Source organism: Primulina tabacum, chromosome 12 (assembly GCF_025594145.1).
Source record: "Primulina tabacum isolate GXHZ01 chromosome 12, ASM2559414v2, whole genome shotgun sequence".
Lineage (NCBI taxonomy): Eukaryota > Viridiplantae > Streptophyta > Magnoliopsida > Lamiales > Gesneriaceae > Primulina > Primulina tabacum.
This window is the reverse complement of record NC_134561.1, coordinates 1812831-1837528: the sequence shown is the minus strand read 5'-3', so window position 1 is coordinate 1837528 and position 24698 is coordinate 1812831. Positions and strand designations below refer to the sequence as shown.

At 34.9% G+C, this 24698-nt stretch overlaps 2 protein-coding genes and 1 long non-coding RNA gene across 4 annotated transcripts; all 3 read right to left on the bottom strand.

Annotated features, from left to right (window-relative positions):
• Positions 1 to 1597: 1597 nt before the first annotated feature.
• Positions 1598 to 3763, bottom strand: LOC142521134 (pentatricopeptide repeat-containing protein At1g28690, mitochondrial). Its single transcript, XM_075624347.1, has one exon. It carries the CDS (start codon positions 3743 to 3745, stop codon positions 2165 to 2167), a length of 1581 nt encoding a protein of 526 aa, XP_075480462.1. The 5' UTR covers positions 3746 to 3763; the 3' UTR covers positions 1598 to 2164.
• Positions 3764 to 18729: 14966 nt separating this feature from the next.
• LOC142520947 (uncharacterized) lies at positions 18730 to 20931 on the bottom strand. The gene is made up of 2 exons (XR_012814038.1): positions 20239 to 20931; positions 18730 to 20174 (listed from the first exon to the last, which is right to left on the bottom strand). It is a non-coding gene; the product is annotated as an uncharacterized LOC142520947 (long non-coding RNA).
• Positions 20932 to 21836: 905 nt separating this feature from the next.
• On the bottom strand, positions 21837 to 24045 carry LOC142520716 (uncharacterized). 2 transcript variants are annotated; one of them, XM_075623821.1, is made up of 2 exons: positions 23590 to 24045; positions 21837 to 23535 (listed from the first exon to the last, which is right to left on the bottom strand). In XM_075623821.1, exons 1-2 carry the CDS (start codon positions 23962 to 23964, stop codon positions 22114 to 22116), a joined length of 1797 nt encoding a protein of 598 aa, XP_075479936.1. In that variant the 5' UTR covers positions 23965 to 24045; the 3' UTR covers positions 21837 to 22113. The 2 variants fall into 2 exon arrangements, with proteins under 2 accessions (XP_075479936.1, XP_075479935.1); XM_075623820.1 differs by having other exon boundaries at positions 21837 to 24045.
• Positions 24046 to 24698: the final 653 nt, after the last annotated feature.

The window sequence follows — 24698 nt, the reverse complement described above, 5'->3', positions numbered from 1 at the left end:
GAAATTGTGAATAAGATCAATTTTTTTAAAACTGTATATACTATTAAAAACCCTGCTGTTGATTGTTTATTAAAAATTGTGAATATGATTTCGTCATTATTATAATTATCAATCATAATAATTATTATTAGTATATCATAATAATTATTATTAGTATAATAATAATAATTATTTTTTATTATAATTACGTTACCATGTAATAATAATAATTATTATTATTGTGGTTGTCAACTTGTCATAGAATTTATGGAGAGCTATGGATCAAATCCAAAGGATGTAGAAGATGACGAGTCGTCGTTTATGGAGAGATTGGAAGCCATATGATTTGTTGTTTAGGAGAATCATCCACGTGAATATGATTCGTCGATCCACCTTTCTCTTGCGCTAATATGTAACTTGCAATTGATTTTCAATGCATGCAAATGTAGTTTCCAATCGTTCAAGCACGGGTTTTGAATGGCGGGGTCAAGCATTACAGCTTCGACGAGTTGATGCAGATGACTGATTGTCTCATGGAAGGACAGAACGAAGGTGGCGAATGAAATGGCAAGCATACAAGGGAATTGTCCATGGCGGTGTTGATTCTGAAACAATCTTGGTTGCTGAGGTTTCATTACTTCGTTGTTTCTGATTTTTCTTGACGAAAATCAGAGCATGCAAATGTTGTTTTTCTTGTCATGTTCCTACTCATCTTCGCCATTGTGTAGAACAAAAGTACAGTGGTTCTCATACATCAAAGACCTGGAGAGATGTGAGGAGTTGGTTCAGAAACTTTACTAGTTTCATGTGAAATATCTGGAAGGTATGCATCCATTTTTGTGTTCTTTTCTTGTTATCTATGAACTTTGCTGCTCATCTTTTGTCAATATTCTTTGCATTTCCACAGGAAGTTTGGAAGGTAAATGTATTCTTTACAAAAAAACATTTTTTACTGCTAAAAGCAAACATACACTTCCCTTCCTCCTTTTCTCCCTCTCCTTTCCCAAACTTGTACAAGTATAAAACCAGAATTTTATTGCAAACACTATATATATTGATGTTCAAAAGACTTCAAAACACTATATGAGTTTCTTGGCAGAATTTGCACTGTTAACTCTCAATAGATGTGGATAGTGAAACGAACCTTAACCATCGTGTCCACCGATTAATTAAAACTTTATACAAGTAAGCTGTATAGAGACGGTGTTGCTTGCCGTCTTTCTTGCTCAGTTGTGCCTAACCACTTAAATGGTTTTAATCAGATGATATTCAGTGATAGGGAAAACTACTGGAGCTGGTTCTCTTAGACACGCTGGATGATGAATGTTTCTTGATAAAAACGGCATATTCTATGCACCGAAGAAAGTGATGAAGATGAATTAATGCTTTCAGAATGATGTAATGAGATGATAGATTGCGGATGGCCCGGCGACACTGAATGCGGTTGCTTGAAGAATAGACCTTGTTTGATGACCATTAAACTCTTTTAAAATAAAACTGTTTACTAGCAATGATTTATGTCATCTGTATCTAACTGAACCCTGCACTTATGTCTTTTGATACCGAATATTGTGAAACCTCTAATATAAGGTGATTCATGGGCTCATGTACATACATGTTCTTTGAAATGGTAAGGGTCATAAAAAAGAATCCCTTTTCACAAAATCAAAGAACAAAATAAGCTGGCAGAGCATTGCTCAAGAAGCTCAAGGAAGAGTGAAGGTAATACACGTGATTCGTAGACCGCCATTGAATTAACGTGCATGGTCTATGACTGAAGCTGTTCTCCTCCATTCAAACCTTACTTTCTGCAGGCATGTTCGGCGTAGCCTTGGATCATAGGATTCTGCAAGTCATTTGAGGGGCCGAAATATGTTTCCAGTGCCAGAATTTTACCTGGAAGATTTGCCTCCTCTGTTATCTCCGTGCCCCCCGAGTAACAGTGCGTCAAAACATGAATAATACACAAGACATCCATATATTCTTTCACAGTGAAATGGGAAATTTTTAACCACTTCAGTAGTTCTGCAAAAATGGATGCAAAATCAATTTCCAATCCTTTCTACTTCCATCTTGTACAATTTCAGTATTCCGGAGGTGGAGTTCTATTGCGGAGTTTTTGCTGCTATTTCTGAACCCGTGCACGAGGCCGACGATAACCCGATTTAGAACTTCAAAAAAAAAATCATTTTATCACTTGTTTCCCTGCATGGAAAGCTTCTAAACCAGTGTTAGACCCAATCCAAGTGAAGCCCGTGCCTTTGGATATTCCTCTAGCCTTCATCAACTCCCTCAAATGGCTTACACCATCCCAACTCCCAGCCTCAGCTAATGTATTCGATAATGCAACATAGGCCCCAGGACGATTATTAGAGCTCAACTTAAAAAGCTCATTTGCAGCTATTTTAGCCAGATCCACATCACCATGAAGTCTACAAGAACTAAGTAAAGCTGCCCAAACATCAGAATTAGGCTTTTCAGGCATTTGCATCACAAATTCGAGCGCCTGGTTCAGATTTCCTGTGCGTCCTAAGAGATCGACCAAACAAGCATAATGCTCCATTGTTGGTTTCATGGAGTATTCCCTTTCTATGCTATCAAAGATCTCTCTTCCTTTGGCAACAAATCCTGCGTGGGCACAAGCAGACAATGCACCAAGAAAAGTTACATGATTTGGTACAATGTGACACTCTGTCGTCATGCTATCAAAGAGCTCAAGTGCTTCACTTGGATTTCCATTCTTCCCATAGCCGTCGATCATCGATGTCCACGAAAAGACATTCGTCTTGGGCATGTGATCAAAAATGCATCTTGCATCATCTGTTCTCCCACATTTGCAGTACATGTCTATGAGAGCACTCCCAACTTTAATATCTGTGAAAAATTCAGTTTTCATCAGTTGACCTTGGACCTGCTGACCAATTTCAAATGCTGACAAAATCGAGCAAGCTCCTATAATGCTTACATATGTGGATATTGAAGGCGTGAAATCCAAACGTCGCATATCAACATACATGTCTACCGCCTTCTTGGCAGTTTCAATGGATTTACTATACCCTTCAATCATAGCATTATAAATCACCGTGTCTTTCTCAATAGTCTTCTTAAACAAATGCTCGGCATCCTCAAAATGACCTTCGTTCATGTAGCCAGTGATCATCGAAGAAGAACAAATCACATTACTTTCCAACATCAAATCACACAACCTTCTCGCGTACACAATACTCCTTCTCTTCACATACCAGTCAACCAACGCCGTATACAGCACATCATCACCATCAATATCACATTTTATCATCTGACAATGAACCTCCCTCCCCACACACTGCAACCACGTCTCTTCATTTCCACCATTCGACCCCTTCAAAATCATCGAATAGGTGAATGCATCAGGCTTTTTATTCGAAAAACACAGCTCTCTGCCCAAATCAAAAGCTTTATCAACACACCCGTGTCTTACATACCCAGATATCATGTAGTTGTAGGCTGACAAAGTCTTTCGAGGCAACCCATCGAACACCTGGCGTGCGTACGACACACAAGAAGATTTCAAGTAAAGAATAAGGAGTTTGATGGAGACATTAACATCGGGGATGAACCCAGTTTTGAGAATTCGCGAATGAATCTTCTGGCCATGAAAAGGGTGATCTGAGTTTATGTACTCCTGCAAAGACGATGCCAAAGAAGCAGTGGTTGAGCTACAATTAGCTTCTTTTGGTGGTAAGATTACTGTTGGAATTTTGGTCAATAATTTTTCATTTCTCATTGTTATTTACAATTTGTCTTTGGCCATATAATATTAATCACGTTCTCTCTCTCCAAAAATATAAATAAATAATTACAAGCATTCTTTCTAAAACTTAGTTAATATATATATATATATATATATATATGTGTATGTATACACACATATATATTATTTATATTTATATTTAGGATGATTAATGATATCCCATAGATGGTTCGTTACCCTAGCCCATTTTCAGTCCAAATAGAATACATGCCCATTAAGAGCTCATGTACTTTCATATAAATAACAGGTTTGAGTGTTCATTTGATTCATTCAATATATTGTTTTCAGCAGCACCTTAGCATCCGAGGGGCTACGCCAGGACACCCTACTGGCCCCCTTCTAACGATCTTTATTTGTGATTTCAGGCTCAGGATAATTTCAAAACCTGCGTCTGGACTAGTGACACTTACTGGAAGCAGACCCTAAATTACTCATGAGTATCAATTATGGTGCGATTTTGTGATTTTTTTAAAAAATTTCTAACCGAATTGATTAAATTAATTTAGGGTAATCATGAGTCGAATTGATTAAGAGATGTCTCATAAAAAGCAAAGCTTGTGTGAGACGGTCTCACGAGTCGTATTTTGTGGGACAGATCTCTTATTTGAGTCATCTATGAAAAAATATTATTTTTTATGCTAAAAGTATTATTTTTTATTGTGAATATTGGTAGGGTTGACCCGTCTCACAGATAAATATTCGTGAGACATTCTCCTCATAAAATTAACTTGACATATCATAGAATATCACATGAATTTTTATGTTAAAAAATATGATTAGATATGAGATGTAGTATCTATAAATGACTTGTGAATTTACCAAAACATCTTTTTATACGGAAGGAGTTTTCAAAATAACCTATAAAATTAATTAAATTAAGAATGATCAAATATATATTTTGAATATATAAATCGATGAGTTGTTAATCCGAAATTAAAGATGGTATATAAATATTAATAATTTCAAATGTTTTTTCAATATCGATATAAAACTGTTTGGTATTCCGACAAAGTCCCAAAATTAAAAAATGAAAATTTTAAAATATATTTAAATTTAATTGTGTTGGAATATATATATAATCTTATTTTGGTGCAACTAAATGAAATAATAAAATGAATTTAATTTTTAACAATCTTCATTTATTATTTCTATAAAATAAAATAAAATGATTAAAAATATATAAATTCTCCATTAAAAACTGTACTAAAATATAAGAATAACCTTATTTAACTATTTTATTAATTAAAATATAAAAAAGGATAATAAAAAAGAAATTTTTTAGAATATTAATTTATTCAAAATTATATCGTAAAATGTTTAACAAAAAATATTATTTTTAAAATAGTATTTTGAGATGGATTAAAATAAAAGCAAAAAATTTTGTAAAATATTTTCATGGGTCGTATTTTGTGAGACAGATCTTTTATTTGAGTTATCCATAAAATATATTACTTTTTGCTAAGAGTATTAATTTTTTATTATCGATTCGGTTGATCGTCGTGAAACCAGTTTAACAAGAGATCTACTCTAAAATAAATGATCTCTCCAAAAAAATCATCATACTTTCTGCAATTTATTTTTTGAAAAATAATTTTGTAAAAAAATCTAAATACTGAAAAATTATTTATTTATATATATATTTTAAAAAGAAACAAAAATCGGAGGCTCAGATCTTCAGAGAGAGGGCAGAGGGAACGCCACCGCGCCATGGCTGCAGATCGCCGGTTGCTTGCGCAGATACGCAGCGCCGTCCGGGACTGCCAAGCCAAGATACGGGTCGGATCGTCCCCACGCCCGACCCATTAGCTCGACAAAAACTGAAGAAAAAACTCATCGTCACAGCCTCCTACATAATTCGCCAGATCCACAACATAAGAGGAAGCAACTTCGACAGCTGATTGTAAATGGTATTTCCAGAAAACAGAAAGATGGAAGCATGCATATGTGTATATATATATATATATATATATTTGTACTTGTTAAGGGGTGATCGGTGATGTTTGTGATCCGAAGAAGGGCTGTTGGTATTCCGGGAAAATCACGGGCGGAACTGAGGGGGGCAACCGCCCTCGGATAAATCCCGTCCCTCTGTCGCCTCATTTTCTGAGCTAATGGGTCCTCGTGAATTGTTGCTGCTTAAAGTATGTGTATATAATAACCCTAGAAAGCAAAGTTGCAAAAATTAAGTTTGGAAATAAGAGGGAAAGAGTAGGAATTTATGAGATAATCTCATCAAATTTATCGATATTCACAATAAAAAATAATATTGTTATCATAAAAATAATATTTTTTTTTCATGGATGATCCAAATAAAAGATCAGTCTCACAAAATACGACATGTGAGACCGTCTCACACAAATTTTTGTCAGAAAAAAAATATTATGCACAAATATAAATCAAATGTCAATTTATCTCACCAATATAGATTCGAGTTCTTTCGAAAACCAGATCAATATTATATTATATTAATCTTTTATATATATATATATATATATATATTTGTTTATCTTTTTACACTAATTAAAAAAATAATTAGCACAATACACTTCATAAAATAAATTTTTTAAAAATAAAAAAATAAATTTTTTTTATCATTATTTAAATTTATTCAAAAAATTGATTAACGACAATCAGTAAATAGAGATATATTTGTAAAATAAAGAAAAAAATATTACTAAAAATAAAAACTAGATTTCTATTTTTGAGACAATCGAAAAGAAAAGAAATATATAAAATTGAAATGTAGATAGTAACAATTAGCGTTTAAATACTGGAGTAGATTCTTGTGAAACTGATCTCACGAATCAATTAATTTGGTCATTTTTTGGTTTCCGTCTATTGACTTTTTAAAGTTTAGTTTGATATAATAACTTTTAATTTTCGATTAATTTGATTTAATTATTGACATGTCGACTGGGACGTCAACATTTTTCGATAATATATCATTTATTACGTCAATATTATTCGACGTCAGAATCAAAACAATCAAAAGCTAAAAATTAATGTAACAAAATTAAACTTTTGAAAAATTAATAAGATAAAATCGAATTTAGCATCAAAATGGCCTATTCGATTCGGATCCCCAACTCAGGTAAAACCACGACATCGGTTGCTGTGCCACACAATGTCAGATAAATTTGAAAAATTATCAAATGAATCGAGACCTCGTACAATGTCCGATAAATTTTGAAAAATTGTCAAATCAAATGAGACGATCGAGTGAGGTGTTTTCGGTGGCAGCAGAAGATCCAAATCAATTTTAAAAGCATATTCAGTCTTAAATAGCCAATTTTCAAAATTAATTTCAAATAAGACATAAATAACAAAAAAAAAAGTTGAAAAAAACTAAATACTGAAATCTGATTTTTTTTTTTGAAAAAAGGAAAAATAGGAGGCTCAGATCTTGAGAAAAGAGGGCACAGGGAACACAACCACGCCATGGCTGCAGATCGCCGGTTGCACGCGACGATGAGCAGAGCCCATCCCGTCGCACCGCCGTCCGGGACCGCCCTGCCAAGATACGGGTCCGACCGTCCCCATGCCTTGGACCCATCAGCTCAACAAATCGAAAGAAAAAAAAACCCATCATCACAGCCTCGTGATTCCCCAGATCCACAACGACGCACGCTATAAATTGGAAAACAGAAGGATCTCCGGCGACAGATTATTTAGGTGTCGCAGAAGACATAAAGATACGGATGAGACCGCCGATTGAAAGATAAACCAGCCGAAATACACCACACAGATATAGACACACACACACACATACATACATCTGTATTGCTAGCTAGTTGCTGTTGGTTAATCTATTCGAAGAAGGGCTGTTGGTGTGTTGGAGAAAAATCATGGGCGGAGCAGAACGCGGGAAACCGCCCTCGGAGAAATCCCAGCCCCTCTGTCGCCTCATTTTCGTTTGAGCTAATGGGTGCTTGCGAATTCTGGTGAGTGGAGTAGGTGTTTAAGTCTCATATTTACAAGATTAAATTAAATTTGTTTAATATGAGTTTAATCCTAAAAAGAGTTTTTTTTAAAAAAATATATATATTAATTATTTTAAAGCAAACAATAAATACAACAATAAAAATATCTTAAATTTAAGACTAAAAAGATGTTATAATAATTAATTTTGTTAGACTTAATTAAAATCATAAAAAATATAGGAATTTATAGTTAAAAAAATATCATTATAATGATTAATTATAATGAGTATTACATGTAATTTTAAAAATTAGACAGGTCTACTCGGTCTTTTAAAAATTACTCCCGTAAAACAACTTCACGAATTTTTATTCATAAGACGGGTCAATCTTATCTATATTTACAATAAAAAGTAATATTTTTTCATTTGTAACCGGATAGAACATATGTCTCACAAATTGCTCGTAAAACCGTCTCAGATGATTTTTTGTGTTCAAAAATTACATGATGACAATTGTACTATATATATTTTTATATACATATATGAGCAGAGTTATTGCTAAATTTAGTAATTTTCCGCCTAAATGACATTCTAAAAAAGAAAATAAACGAAAAATGTGGTAATATATATTATAACAAATGTCTAAATATATTTAATTCATTATTAAAACTGTATGTTAATGTCTGTGTGTATAACTGCTTGAAAATTGAATCTCTCATAGGAATTACAAACCAAATTAAATGACATTTCAAATTTCAAATCCATAAATTAAATTCCATTCTGGAAATTATAAACCAAGTTCAAATTGTTATTCAAATTTTAAATATGAATTCTGGAAATTTGAATACTGACATGTATATTAGAATGTATTCAATTACGTTCCGCATTTAATATTGTATTTTAAAAAGAAAAAAATTGAGACCCTGTTTATTATAATTGATTAAATTGTCTCAAATGATGATTAAGAGAATGATTAGCGTCTGAGTCCCCACAACATGTGATATCAGAGCGATAGATCCTTTAGACTGAGATAGAAGCTAGTGAGCGGGGTTGATTGAGTTTTCTTTCCTGCTTTTGGTTGTTAGCATGTTCTACTGCTTTATAACGCATGTTTGTCTGTTTATCTGATTTGATTTGAAAACATGTGTTATTGAGAATGAATCAGAACCTGATTCTTGATCAGCAGTAAGATGATCCGGAGGAGGACTGAACCAGATTTGTTGTATTTGGTTGCTAACCCTTTTGATAATCAGATATGCCTCCTCAAAGAATACCGGAACAGGGTAGCACTTCGAATCCTCCCATGGATGTGACAGCAACACCGATGGAGACATTACTGAAGATGATTTCAGTCATTCCAGCCACCGACTCTGAAGGGTACTGAGACTTCAGTTGATTGCGAGAGTTGGTTAGACGACATTGAGATGCTTTTTGATTCGTTGGACTACACTGATGAGCGGGGAGTGAAACTGATTGGGCACCAGTTGCATGATGTTGCAAAGAACTAGTTGATTACAACAAAAAGGGCCTTGGAGCATCGAGGTACGACTATTACCTGGAATGTCTTCAAAACTGAATTTATCAGAGATTTTTCCCAGTGTCGTACAGAAAGGACAAGGGTGCGGAGTTTGCCAATTTGAGACAGGGACAGTTGAACATTGAGGAGTATGTGTCCAAGTTCTCTACATTATTGCGATTCGCTTCACACGTGGCCGAGAACGAAGAAGTTGTTGCTGATCAGTTCATCAATGGCCTGAATCTGGATATATTTACATTGGTGAACACCGGACGACCGAACAACTTTGCTGATGCTCTGAACAGAGCAAAGGGAGCAGAAGCCGGTCTGATTAGACAGAGAGGAGCTTCGTATGTTTCCCCAGCACCGATACCACAACAACCTACACCTAGATTTGAGAGTGGTAGTAGCAGTAGTGGAAGGAAAGATCAGTTGAAAGCTAGAGGGAAACAGTTCAAGAGATCTGGAAGCAGTTCATCCAGTTATAGTGGCTCGAGACAGACTGATCAGGGCCAGAGTTATACAGGTCCTTACTGTAGCACTTATGGAGGGAAGCATTCCGCTGAGCAATGTCGAGGAGTGTTCGGCAGTTGCCGTATCTGTAGGCAGCAGGGACATCTGGATCAGCGGCACAGACTGACAGACGATCAGCCGCTGTACATTCTTTCCAGCCAGCACCATCTCAATCACAGCAAAAGGCCAGGAGGTAGCCAGACAGTGAGCCAACCTCCTAGACAGCAGGCCCGAGTATTTGCTTTGACAGAGGAGCAGACTCAGGACGCACCTGACGATGTTGTTGCAGGTAACTGTTTTATTTCTGGTTATCCTGCTTATGTATTGATTGATACTGGTGCATCGCATACATTCATATCTGAGCAATTTGCATTGATGCATTCTTTGCCTATTGAGTCATTATCTGCTGTAGTGTCTGTCTCTTCTCCGTTGGGGACAAGTTTGATATCAGTGAAGTCTGTTAAATCTTGTATACTGCAGTATGATGGGCATGAAATTGAGTTAGACTGTATTGTGCTTGAGTTGTCTGATTTTGACTGTATTATCTGTATCGATATGTTGACCAAGTACAGAGCTACTGTCGATTGTTTCCACAAGATTGTGAGATTCAGACCTGAGATGGCTGATGAGTGGAAATTCTACGGTAAGGGTTCTCGATCTAGAATTCCTTTTATATCCGTATTGTCTATGACTCGATTGTTACAGAAAGGAGCGGAAGGATTCCTTGTCTAGTCAGTTGATTTACTGAAATCGAGTCCATCGATTTGCCAGTGGTGTGTGAGTTTGCTGATGTCTTCCCAGATGAGATTCCTGGATTGCCTCCGATTCGAGAGATAGACTTCAGTATTGAGTTGATGTCAGGTACAGTTTCGATTTCGAGGGCTCCGTACAGAATGACACCGATTGAGTTGAAAGAGTTGAAAGAACAGTTGGAGGATTTATTGGCCAAGGGGTATATCAGACCGAGTGTGTCTCCTTGGGATGCTCCAGTACTGTTTGTAAGAAAGAAGGACGGTTCGATGAGACTCTGTATCGACTACCGGCAATTGAACAAAGCAACGGTAAAGAATAAATATCCCTTGCCTCGCATTGATGATTTGTTTGATCATTTGCAGTGTTCATCTGTATATTCCAAGATCGATATGAGATCTGGATACCATCAGCTGAGAGTCAGAGACTCTGATATCTCGAAGACAGTATTTAGAACTAGGTATGGACACTATGAATTTATTGTCATGCCATTTGGTTTGACGAATGAACCGGCTGTATTTATGGGATTGATGAACCGTGTTTTTTCAGAGATACCTCGATGAGTTCGTAATTATATCCATTGATGACATTTTGATATATTCGAAGAATATGATTGAACATGCCGAGCATTTGAGAACTGTGTTGAAAATTCTGAGGGCTGAAAAACTGTATGCTAAATTGTCGAAATGCGAGTTTTGGTTGAGACGGGTTGTATTTCTGGGGCATATTATATCCGGAGACGGTATATCAGTTGATCCCAGCAAGGTTGAGGCCGTGATCAGTTGGCCGAGACTGACATCTGTGCCAGAGATACGCAGTTTTATGAGTTTGGCAGGATATTACCGTCGATTTATAAAAGACTTTTCCAGCATTGCCAAGCCGATTACTCAGTTGACTCAGAAGAATACTCCGTTTATTTGGTCTGAAGACTGTGAGTCTAGTTTCCAGGAGTTGAAGAAGAGATTGACCAGTGCACCGATACTGACTATTCCATCAGGTACTGGTGATTTTGTGGTTTATTGTGATGTATCTCACCGAGGATTGGGTTGTGTTCTGATGCAGCGAGGGCATGTTATTGCTTATGCCTCGAGACAGCTGAAACCACATGAGACTCGTTACCCAATTCATGATCTTGAATTGGCGGCCATTGTCTTTGCTTTGAAGATATGGCGACATTATCTCTACGGTGAAAAGTTTGAGATATATTCTGATCACAAAAGCTTGAAATATCTGTTTTCACAGTCTGGGCTGAATATGAAGCAGCGAAGATGGCTTGATTTATTGAAGGATTTTGATTGTGAGATCAAGTACTATCCAGGGAAGTCTAATGCAGCAGCTGATGCACTGAGTCGTAAGGTATGTTCTTTGTCCTTATCGACAATAGGTGTTTCAAATTTGATAGAAGATTGCTGTTTGTCTGGATTAGCATTTGAGACAGACTCTCAACCCTTGAGATTATATGCTATTCAAGCTGAACCAGAACTCATTTTGAAAATTAAAGCGGCTCAGAAAGTTGATCAGAAGGTGCAGAATTCGATTGCTATGGTCAGAGCTGGACATCAATCGGAGTATCAGGTTTGTGACAGTGTTTTATATGTGAATAATCGTATTGTTGTGCCGAATGTTTCAGATTTGAGACAGCGGATGCTAGCAGAAGCGCACAGCATTCGTTTTAGCATTCATCCTGGTGGCAGAAAAATGTATAATGATTTCAAGACACAGTATTGGTGGAAACAGATGAAATCTGATGTTACTGAATTTGTATCCAATTGTCTGAATTGCCAACAGGTGAAAGCGGAAAGAAAGAAACCAGGAGGTCTACTGCACAGTTTATCGATTCCTGAATGGAAATGTGATCACATTTCCATGGACTTCGTGACGCAGTTACCACGTTCCTTCAGAGGTTGTGATGCGATTTGGGTCGTGATTGACAGATTGACCAAATCAGCATGCTTCATTCCGTATCAGATGACGTACAGATATGACCAAATGGCAGAAATCTATGTCAGAGAAGTGGTCAGATTGCACGGAGTGCTGAAGTCGATTGTATCAGACCGTGATCCTCGGTATACTTCGCACTTTTGGCGGAGTTTGCAGCAGGCTCTAGGTACGAAGTTAAATCTGAGTACCGCATATCATCCACAGATCGACGGACAGTCAGAGCGGACTATCCAGACACTGGAAGATATGCTGAGAGCTGTAGTGCTTGATTTTAGCACTAGGTCGCAAGATGCATTGCCACTTTGTGAGTTTTCGTACAATAACAGCTATCAGACGAGTATTGAGATGGCTCCGTTTGAAGCATTGTACGGTAAGAAGTGCAGATCCCTTCTGTATTGGGATGATATCTTTGAGATACCTGAGTTTGGACCTGATATGATTATGGATATGACAGAAAAAGTAAAGCTGATTCAGAAGAGAATGAAGACAGCTCAAGACAGACAAGCCAAATATGCCAATGTTCGACGTAGACCGTTGGTATTTGAGGCAGGAGACCGAGTATTTTTAAAGATTTCACCTTTCAGAGGAGTTGTCAGATTTGGCAAGAAAGGGAAGCTGTCTCCACGATATATTGGGCCGTGCGAGATTCTCGAGAAGATAGGAGATCGTGCCTATTGAATCGCATTACCGCCTTCTCTATCTGGAATACATGATGTCTTTCATGTATCTATGCTGCGGAAGTATCTCCCTGATGATTCTCACATTATTCAGCCAGATGAGACCGAGCTTGATGAAAGTCTGAGTTATATCGAGAAACCGATTCAGATTATTGATCGTAAAGAAAAGAAACTCAGAACAAATACCATTCCACTTGTGAAAGTGCAATGGACTCGTCATGGCATTTAAGAAGCTACTTGGGAGACTGAATCAGACATGAGACAAGAGTTCCCAGAGTTATTTCATTGATGTGAGCTTTCTGTTTAGCTTCTGTTATACCTTCTTATTGATATGATTTGATTGCCTGCGATTTCGAGGACGAAATCATGTCTCAGAGGGGGAGAATTGTAAGGCCCGAGATTTTATCATTTTAATCCGAGATTATTTATTTACGAATTTTGGAATAATAAATTAGATTCCACGGTTTTTGTAATTATTAGGATTGAAATTGAATTAAAAAGAGTTGTGAGGACCAAATCGCAGATAATGAAGATTTCAGGGGCTAAAGTGCAATTAATGATTTGAGTGGGGCACTTGTCACCACCATGCACTTGATATGTAAACAATCTTCATTTCCTGCTTAACTTCCAGAGAAAGAATAGAGGGAAGAGCTTCGTGAAATTCTCAAACTTCATTTTAACTTAGAAATTTGATTATGCCAAATCCGGTTATCAGAATTTCGATCCGAGCACAGTTTTATGATCATCTCGTCGATAGCTACTACAGGATGTAAGTTTTATTGAGTTCTGTTATCATTTGAAATTATGATATTGGAGGAATCGTTATTTGATTATTATTATGTGTTCTGAGAATACTAGACATCGTAGAATCGAAGTCAGATCGAAGAACAGATTGATTATGAAATTGTTATGATTTTTCGATTATATCGATTGAAATTGGACAGATTTGGATTATTGATTGATTATGGATTGTATCAGATATTGGTTTTGATTTGTAATTGATATCTATTGATGTGGTATTGACGGGGATATTGAGATTGTTCCGTTATGCCGTTGATTTTGAGTTAGATTCAGATTGATCAGATTCAGTGTTGAATTGGGAATGAATATTGATATTATTATTCTCGATATGTCATTTCAGATTGATAGAGACAGTCTTGAATTCAGAACTTCCAATTCGTCGGACCGAGATTACGAATGAAAGGTATAAGTCAATGTGGTACTGGGAGAACGACTCGAGTAGGATATACTTGAGTTTCCCTAAATCACATACTTATTGTTATTATTTACAATGATTTGAATTGATATGCTTGTTCTATTGATTTATAGAAGCATGTATTAGATGAGTATTAGACGAGTAATCTTGTGACATAAGTGCCGATGATGATGGAATCGTCACTGGCACATTGCACCTTGTCACAAGATAGTGAATTGGCGATAGTGCCACAGTCTGTGACGGATAGGTCAAGACACCGGATGTTTGGTTATATCGATTGAATAGAATTGGAGTTTCTTCTATTACTGAATTCGATATAGGAATGCCAACGTCTGGAAACCGGGATCCCTAGACTAGGATCGAGTCTAGTTTGAGACGTGGAGTCACGAGTCTGATTGACAGTTTTATATTGATTATTTTTCAGATTTGATACATATTACTGATAGTTGTTACATGCTTTTACATTTGTTATATGATTGCATATTTCATTGATTTATACTGGGATTTTATTATCAACGGAGTTATCCGGCTGTTGTCGTGTTTGTATGTGTGCATGGCAACAGGTGGGACATGATCGGGGTCGAGGAGATAAAGAGAGATCGGGATTAGAGTGGAGACTTCGGACCTTGATTAGAGATAGGGTTTGGACACTTGATATTTAGTTGTTAAACCTTAGTTTGAATGATTGTATATAGTACAAGACTTGTACTTTAATACTGACATGTATATTAGAATGTATTCCATTACGTTTCGCATTTAATACTGTATTTTAAAAAGAAAAAAATTGAGACCCTGTTTATTATAATTGATTAAATGGTCTCAAATGATGATTAAGAGAATGATTAGCGTCCGGGTCTCCACACCTTCTGATCTAAGGCTTCCTTTTAAATTTCAACGAAAACAGTTCAATATTCTTTGATTGTATCATATGCAATGATAATCAACAAAAGTCAGGGGCAATCATTGTCTCATGTAGGACTTTTTTTTAAGAACCCTCTTTTTAGTCATGGCCAGTTGTACGTTGCTGTATCTAGAGTTACGAATCTTAAGAGTCTAAAAATTTTGATATGTGATAGTGATAGTAACCCGAAAAATTCAACGACAAATGTTATATTTAAGGAAGTTTTTCAAAATTTGTAATTTGTTTTTGTTTTCTAATTGTATGATCTATATTCCATTTAGTTTATTTGTATTTTAATTTAAATTATTGAAATTAAAACCACATTAAAAGTTTGTATCATGTTTATCATTTTATTTTGTTACAGTTATTGTTTTCTACATATTACATAAATTTATATGTGAATACAATATAATTGATAAACACATTATGTCATCCATTGTCTAATACAAGCGTGATATTAATTTTCAACCGATATACAAAAATGACTCTTTTATTCAGTGTTCAATTGTTAAGATCTATATGTAAATGAAAACAATAAACATTTCACTTTGACAAAAAGTCACGTTATAGAGAAAGTAAATAAATTATCATACATACTAATTTTTATAATTAATTAGATAAAATAATTGTCCGTGCATCGCACGGATGAAAAACTAGTATTTATAAAAATAAAGTTGTTATTAAATTTAATAAGTTCCCGCCTAAATGACATTCTAAAAAATGAAATAAACCAAAAATGTGGTAATATATATTATAATAAAGGTCTAAATATATTTAATTCATTATCAAAATTGTATATTAATGTATGTGTGTATAACTGTTTGAAAATTGAATCTCTCATAGGAATTACAAACCAAATTAAATTACATTTCAAATTTCAAATCCAGAAATTAAATTTCATTCTGGGAATTATAAACCAAATTCAAATTGTTATTCAAAATTTAAATATAAATTCTGAAAATTTGAAACATGTTTCAAAAATTGTGCTCCGTTGAAATCATTTTATTAATTTAAAATTAATGATACATATATATATATATATATATATATAGATGTAAGGTTATTATAATTAAAAATTTTCATCTATATTTTAGATGAACTAATTTTTATTTTGTTTTTATTTTTGAGATCTAATATATTTATTTCAATGATAGTATAAAATCATTTTTCTCTTTAATATATTAACTTTGATCTTAGACCAACAATTCTAGATTATTATAAATGATTAAAAAATAATCGTACGTCGATTTAATATAAACTACTATTTTTATTATTATTTTATTCATACAAAATAATATAAACAATAAAAAATTGTTAATTAACATATTTAGAATTAAAATATATGTATGGAATTTGACATACTCAACAGGAAAATTTTGATAGTTAAATTACTTTAAGACCAAAATTGATTACGGAATTGTATAGTAGGCTATTGTTAATAATATCTGTTAAATAAATTTATATTAAATATTAATTACAATTTTTTTATACATGAATACATTTATCTTGTGAATTATCATTATAAATGTTTGTTTTAGAATTAGTTTCATTTATTTTAATTATTTTTTATTGTTTATATTTAAACAGAAAATATGGATTTGAGAGCCAGAGTATCTCAACAATTTAATTTTCATGGTTTAGTCAAGATGCTGATTCCAACATCAATATATACGTTAAGTGATATTACAAATGGTATGATTTATTTTTATTAAATAAAGTACTTTATCTACAACATAGATCATTCTCTTAGATTATGCAATGACACTAGATAAAATCGTGACAAAGCTCGGAAACCATGTTTTGGAAGGAAAAATTCTCACTGAAAATAGTGCAGGTCATAAAGTGCTTATTCCAAGAATGTCCTTGACGCCTTATGATCTAAGACCTCCTTTTAAATTTCAACGAAGACAATTCAGTTTTTTTGATTGTATCATATGCAATGATAATCAACAAAAGTCAGGGGCAATCATTGTCTCATGTAGGACTTTTTTTTAAGAATCCTGTTTTGTCATGATCAGTTGTACGTTGCTGTATTCAAAGTTATGAATCCTAAGAGTCTAAAAATTTTGATATGTGATAGTGATAACAACCCGAAAAATTCAACGACAAATTTTGTATTTAAGGAAGTTTTTCAAAATTTGTACTTTGTTTTTGTTTTCTAATTGTATGATCTATAATACATTTAGTTTATTTGTATTTTAATTTAAATTATTTATTGAAATTAAAACCACATTAAAAGTTTGTATAATGTTTATCATTTTACTTTGTTACAGTTATTGTTTTCTATATAGTACATAAATTTATATGTGAACATAATATAATTGATAAACACATTATGTCATTCATTGTCTAATACAAGCGTGTTATTAATTTTCAGCCGAAATACAAAAATGGTTCTTTTATTCGGTGTTTCAATGTTAATGTAGGACCGAGTGCTTACCATTTTACCAAAAGCTATAGCTAGTGGTAATGGTGCAACTCAAATCTTTTAAATCGCACATCAGCTCAAGCACCACGGTTCGATCGTTCTACCAAGCAAGGACAATTATTGTACCAACATTTAAGACCTATATGTATATGAAAACAATAAACATTTCACTTTGATAAAAAGTTACGTTATAGAGAAAGTAAAAAAATTATCATACATACTAATTTTAATAATCAATTAGATAAAATAATTGTCCGTGCATCGACGGATGAAAAACTAGTTAATAAAACAAAAGAGTTGAATATTTGGTAAAGCCATTTTCCTTGATTCCAAAGCTGTTCTTTTACACCTTTGAACTCTAATACATATTTAATTTTACATGGTATGATTTAATTTTCATATTTTATAATTGTATAAAAAAATTATCTTACTAAATTTCATATCATATATAACTTTGTAAAATATCTTAATAAAATATAAACTTTAAAAAAAATTATGTATAAATAAATATATTATATTACACACACAATATTTGTGCTAGATAGCTAGTAATAATAATACTTGGACCCAAAATCAAAATAGATAAAAAAAGAAAAAAAGAAAAAAAAAGTGTTCATTCCAAGACAATATTTAGTGAATATGTTTGCAATTTGTTTTTATGTCGCAACATGTTCCAAGAAAACCTTTTTACCATCAACATCACCGCTAGGGTTGTAAACGAATCGAACACGTTCACGAACTTTTCGAGCCGGTTCGAATAATATTTGGTTCGAATTCGATAATATTATCGAATTCGAGCCGAACTCGAACATGTTCGAATATTTTTCGAATCGAATTCAAGCTAAAATTATATTGTTCGATTATTCGCGAACTTTAGCATTATATTTAAAAAATAAATAAAATATTATTAAGTATATATATATAATATTATACATAATATTATAATATATAATATATATATAATATTATTCGAGTTCGAATCGAATTCGAACTCGAGCCTCAGTTCGAATCGAGTTCGAATCGAAAATAATAAAAGTTCGAGTTTCGAATCGAACTTCGAATATATTTATTCGAATTCGAGCTCGAATACCGAAAATTTCATAAAATTCGATTCGATTCGATTCGTTTACAGCCCTAATCCCCACCCATAAAATGTTGTCATATGTCAATATGTCAATGTGTTTCGTCCTAAACATATATCAAAAGATCAAAAACATGGTTTTCACTCAAGCTACTTCATTCTTCTGGACAATAAAATTAGTTCACGATGAATTTATATAAATCATAAAGTATGTTCTTCCAACAATCCATCCAGATAAAAATTTGAGAATGAGAAGAAACAAGAACGGAGAGTGAAGATGCTTCTCGGTCCCCATTCGTCGCCTTCTCCTCTTTGTACCAAGATCTTCTACTTTCTGGTGTTCTTCAAGTGTCCCCTTGTCTTCAGCCGTCACCCTCTCTCTGAAACCCTCGATAATTCTCTCAAATGCCAAGAATATCTTTTAAAACCAAAAGATCAACCTTTCCAAAAATCTGCAGACATCGAGAACGGGTGGGTGCGCTCGAACTTCTGTTTTTTTTCTACGATGTTGGCCTAGCACGGTGTGAGTTAGGCAATGGGCGTGAGTGTGCCTGCACTTCTGTCCCATTTTTTCGGTTTCTACATTCTCACGCGGGTGCCCTCGACTTTTCAGTGGACGTGCACTGAAGATACTGAACTTGGTTATCCTTCATTTCCTCAACTTCGATTCTGATTCTCTCAGTCTAATCCGTTCCCTTTTAAGTCAGAAAATTGTTGGTACCTAAAATCTTACAAACGACACAAACAACAAAAATGCATAACATCGCTCGAAAAATAACATAAAGTCAAAGCTAACACACGTAATAGAAGTGCAACGAATTGCACTTATCAAATCTCCCTAAACTTAAACTTTTTTTCTAGTCCCGAGCAGAACAGAATAAAACAGACAACACAGAAAAAGGTATAACAAAGAATCAAAAATATGATCCGATAACTCAATTCGTGAAATCTTGTGATTGTATCAGGGCTCAGAGATTACATGTTCAAATTCTCAGTCCAAGTATTCGCCACATCATGATCAAGAGTTCTTTTGTGTGTGTGATTTACCAATTCGATCTAATCAACCCAACATCCAGATAGATCTAATCACTGGATTTTTGTACTGCACGACGGCAAAGATGAGTAGGATCATGACAAGACTGACTGACATGCAAGAACTTTTGTAAAAGAAAAAAAGAAACAACAAAAGTAATGAAACCTCAAGACCAAGATTGTTTTAGAATTGACACCGCCATGGACAAGTCCCTTGTCGTAAATGCTTCCCATTTCATTTGCCACCTTCATTTTGTCCTGCCTAGAGAGCCACCAGAAAACAAGTTATCAAGAATGATAGCTAGGAAAAATCAGCTCACAAATCAGTAGGAATAATCTCGTCCAAAAGTTGTAGTGATCCTCCCTCGTGTGTATCCGCCAGGGTCTTTCACAATGGAATCCAATCAACATTTGGATGTGAGCTCATCCTGTGACACACATAATCCGATGTTAAAAAAAAAAAGAAATTGTAAAAGGTACCATAAATCATACATGGATTCCAGTTTTCTGATGATAGGTTTGCCAAACGTGGATTCATTCTGGATGGTCCCTCGGTGAAGCGTTCCCAGCACGGTGTAGCATTCAAAAGCAAAATCGGAGGCTCAGATCTTCGGAAAGAGGGCAGAGGAAACACAACCACGCCATGGCTGCTGGTCTCCGGTTGCATGCGTAGATGAGCATACCCCATCTCATCGCACCGCCGTCCGGGACCGCCCGGCCAAGATACGGGTCGGATAATCCCATGCCCGACCCATTAGCTCATAAAAATCGAAAATAAAGTGATCGTCACAGCCTCTTACGTAACCCGCCAGATCCATAACATAGAATAAGCTCGCAGAAACATAATGAATCAGATCGAAACAGCGTTCGCCAGTCGCAACGTACTTTCCATGGCCAGCTGAAAAATAAACCAATATACATACATATACATACGAACATGTGTAATCGCAAGAAAAGGTTCATTTTTCGCAGAAGGGCTGTTGGCATTCCGGGAAAATCATGGGCGGAACGGAGGGGGGGGCAACCGCCCTCGGAGAAATCCCGTCCCTCTGTTGCCTCATTTTCTGAGCTAATAATTTCGGTTCGGTTTTGACCCACTGCTTAACTCTACTTCTAAAAAAAAATTAATATTCATTTTCGTCTTTTTTGTTTGCTGTTTTATCACCCTAGAAGATTGAAAGATCTTACAATCCATCTGTTTTAATTTTGCTCGTATATCAACGAATCACACTAACTAAAAGATGTCAAAATCATATACGACTCATCAATCCGACATGGTTCAGACCGAAAAAAATCAGGTTTGGGTAAGGGTTTTCGGGTTCGGGTCAGATTGAGTTGGATCCGATAGATGGCTGACCCGAAAAAAATGATCATGTTGGGTTGTGTTCGGGTCAAAAATTTTAAATTTTTTTAAAAAAATATAATTAATAAATATTTTCTATATTTTTATATATTGTGTGTCTGAAAAAATATTTATTGTATATTTATATCATAAATTTTCATAATTTATTATTTATTTTGAACATTTTTTATTTTTTAAATAATTGTTTATTTGATTTAATAAATATACTTTATTTTTTTACAATTAAATTTTCAATTTTAAATCATATATATGATAGTGATTTTATTATTATGTCTTTAAATTAAAATAATAGTATTATTTTTTTTGAATTTTCTTTAAAAAAAATTTATAAAAATTTCAAAATCAGGTTATACGGGTTTATCGAGTTGATTCGAGTTCAGATTCGGGTTGAAAGCTTTCGGGTTGGCTCAAGTTCGGGTTGAGCAATTTTTGAATAGTACTGTTGCTCAACCCGACCCAACCCACCCGAATTGACACCCCTTGTATTCAAACATTAGCTAGAGGTGTTGTTTTTTTATCTGACCTTAAAACCGAGTTACCCCTCTCCGCTTTTATGTTATTTATGATGTAATTTTACCCGATTTGGTTTAATATACTATCAATGTTTTTATTCCCCAAAAAATGGTATTACTGAAATAAAAGATTGAATATTTGAATAAAAACAATTTACAGGGATAGCAAATATTTCTGTAAAATTGTGGATCAATTATAAAGCACGAAACAGTTGAGCAAAAGGTTTCTCTTAGTCTTGTTTATTTGACTTAACTAAGATGAAAGATTGAAGGCTACAACTCCACAAAGAAATACATCTGAATCCATAGGCCTCAGCTACCCAAAATTTCAAATGACATGCATACACACCATATAGTAAGACATCCATTTCAGAATCTTCACCACCAAACATCACTTTCAAAAAAAAAAACGCTACCTACAACAGTCAAAAAAGATGGGTAGTTATCGGTGCAGTATAAGCTTCAGCAGGATGGCATACATCTTGTAGTGCATTATACGGGCGAAGATACTTCAAGATCTCCTTCCGTCAACTCCTTGACTGCACTTATAAGTGCCCTCGTTCTCCCGTTAAGAATCAAGCCGTTCTCTCCCATCTGATCTTGCAGCTTTTCCGCAGCTTCCCAGTCTAAAGATTTTAAACAGATTGATTTTATCAGTTTATTGTACTCATCGTGGCTAGGCTGAACTCCATATTGTTTCATCTCCCCTAATATATCCACAGCCTTGTCAAATTGTTCAAGCCTGCAGAATCCACGAATGAGCGTGTGGTAGGTTACTGGAGCGAGCTTGGAATGCTTCTTTTTGGCTTCGTCGTATATCTTGCATGCTTCCTCCATTGCACCGTCCCTTGCATAACCACTCATGATTACAGAATAAGTGTACACATCGGGTTTTAAACCTCTGGTTTTCATCATTTCCGTTATTTTCAATGCTTCATCCATTTCCCCAGCTTTTGTAAGCCCGTTGATTACGTAGTTGAAGCTGGAATTTCCAGGAGGCGGACCTGCATCAATCATTTCAAGTAACAACCTTTTTGCCCTGCCAACATCTTGAATCCAACACAACTTTTTAAGGACACTTGAAAATGGTTTAATCGCAGACTTTCGATCTACTCCTGGATAATCGTTTAACATTTCTAAAGCCAGTGATACAGTTTCTTTATCGAGTTCTTTATCAAGTTCCTGTTCAGTTCCCTTGCCTGTTCTCTTATTTCGAGAAAGAGAGCAAATCAAGAAATCGATAGACGACCTGGGAGGATAAATCTTCTTATCTTTTGCATATAGATAAACCAAATGTGCTTCTTTAGCCCTATCTCCTTTGCACAAGTAAGAAATTATCTTTCCAACTCTCTCAATAGCAGGCAATTTATCTGCCTCTAGCATCTTCTCACAAGCTAGGAATGCCCAATCATAAAAAGACCTCTTACAAAGAACTTCGATGGTAAAGTAATATGACTCGGCATTTAGGAGACATCCAAAGTCCTCAAACTTATTGAACACATCAAACGCAGCCTTCCCTTTCCCGAGCCTTGAAAACTGCCCTATTAATTCGTTTAAACTCTCTGTGCTCACCAACCCCTTCTTCTCCCCAATCTCATTCACAAAATCCCACAATGTATACGCATCTCTCTTACTGTTTTCCTGGCATATCGTGCTAACTAGTGAACCCACCACTCGCGTAGTCACCTTAAAATCCAGCTTCTGCAGTGCCCATCTTGCAAAGCTGATCAAATTTTCCGCTGGAACACATGGTGTACCAAGAACCTTTAATACAAATTCTTCATTCAAAATCAAATCCATTTCTTCAAAATGAGATACTACTGACCCAGTTACAGTACCCCTACTTTGAAGCAGAGACAACAAACTCTCCACTCTATCCGGATCATTCTCCTTTACTACCTCAATACCCTCATCCTGCATCGCCATTGCCCCAACAAAAGTTTCAGCAATTCCCTCGTCAACCCCTACGCTATCAGCCCCTTCTTCAAAAATAGAATCCCCACTCTCATATTCCGATGAAGCAAACATATCATTTTCATCAAAAGTACTCGTTGAGCTAAAATCAAAATCCTCCGCGGCCTCGTCAGCCTCGGCAATCGGCGATTCAGATGGTGAATCCTGGCAGCTCTCAAATGCACTCGATGAGAAAAATGTATTTCTTTGATAAAACTCAGACTTTTTCGAGACCCATGAATTCGAGAACCGAAATAAGGATGCATCAGGTCGAAGAGTCGAGATTAGGGTCTCATGACATGATACCTGAGAATGAACCGTAGGATGAAGCAAATTTGACACAACCACGCGCCTCCGTAGATTAGCTCGAAATGCCGGCGATCGCCACATTGTCTCCGCCGCCGCTCTGTGAGCTGGGAAATGGTAGGTGTTAACCTAAACACCCAAATTGAGGACAGTGGAAAATTAGGAGCAAGGGTTTCTAAACAATAAGCGGATTTATATATATAAATTTTTTATGTTATTTTTTGTTTTAATTAATTTTCATGTTAATTTCGAGATAATATGAATCAAATATTAAAAATTTAGATTGATAAGAATAATATTTAGTAATTTAAATTTTTAAAAAGTATACAAGATATTATACTTATAGAAAAATTACAAATATATTATTCATAATAAATTCATTAACCTTTTATATATACTTGTATATCGATACATGTGTTGCGTGCTTGTACATTATTTTTAATAATTCATTTGATTTATATTTAGATGAGAATCAAAACACAATTATAAGAAATAGTGAGAGATTACACTTCAATTTTGATAGAAAACAATTTTGATAAATTTGTCTATAATGGAGGGGCAAAAATGGATATACATATTTTGGTGTCCTTGGCGGTTTCTATCATGTCCTCAACTTTAATAAAATAGAATATATATATATATATATTTATATATAGAAAAAAATATCATATATACATATAATATGAAGGATCGGTACTAACACCTTCGAAGGTGCTTCAAACACAATATTATCCACGAGCTTCAATAGCTCATGTTCTAGAAATGTAAACATCGATGAATTAGATCGAGTTTGGTTTTAAACCAAGAGGAAAATACTC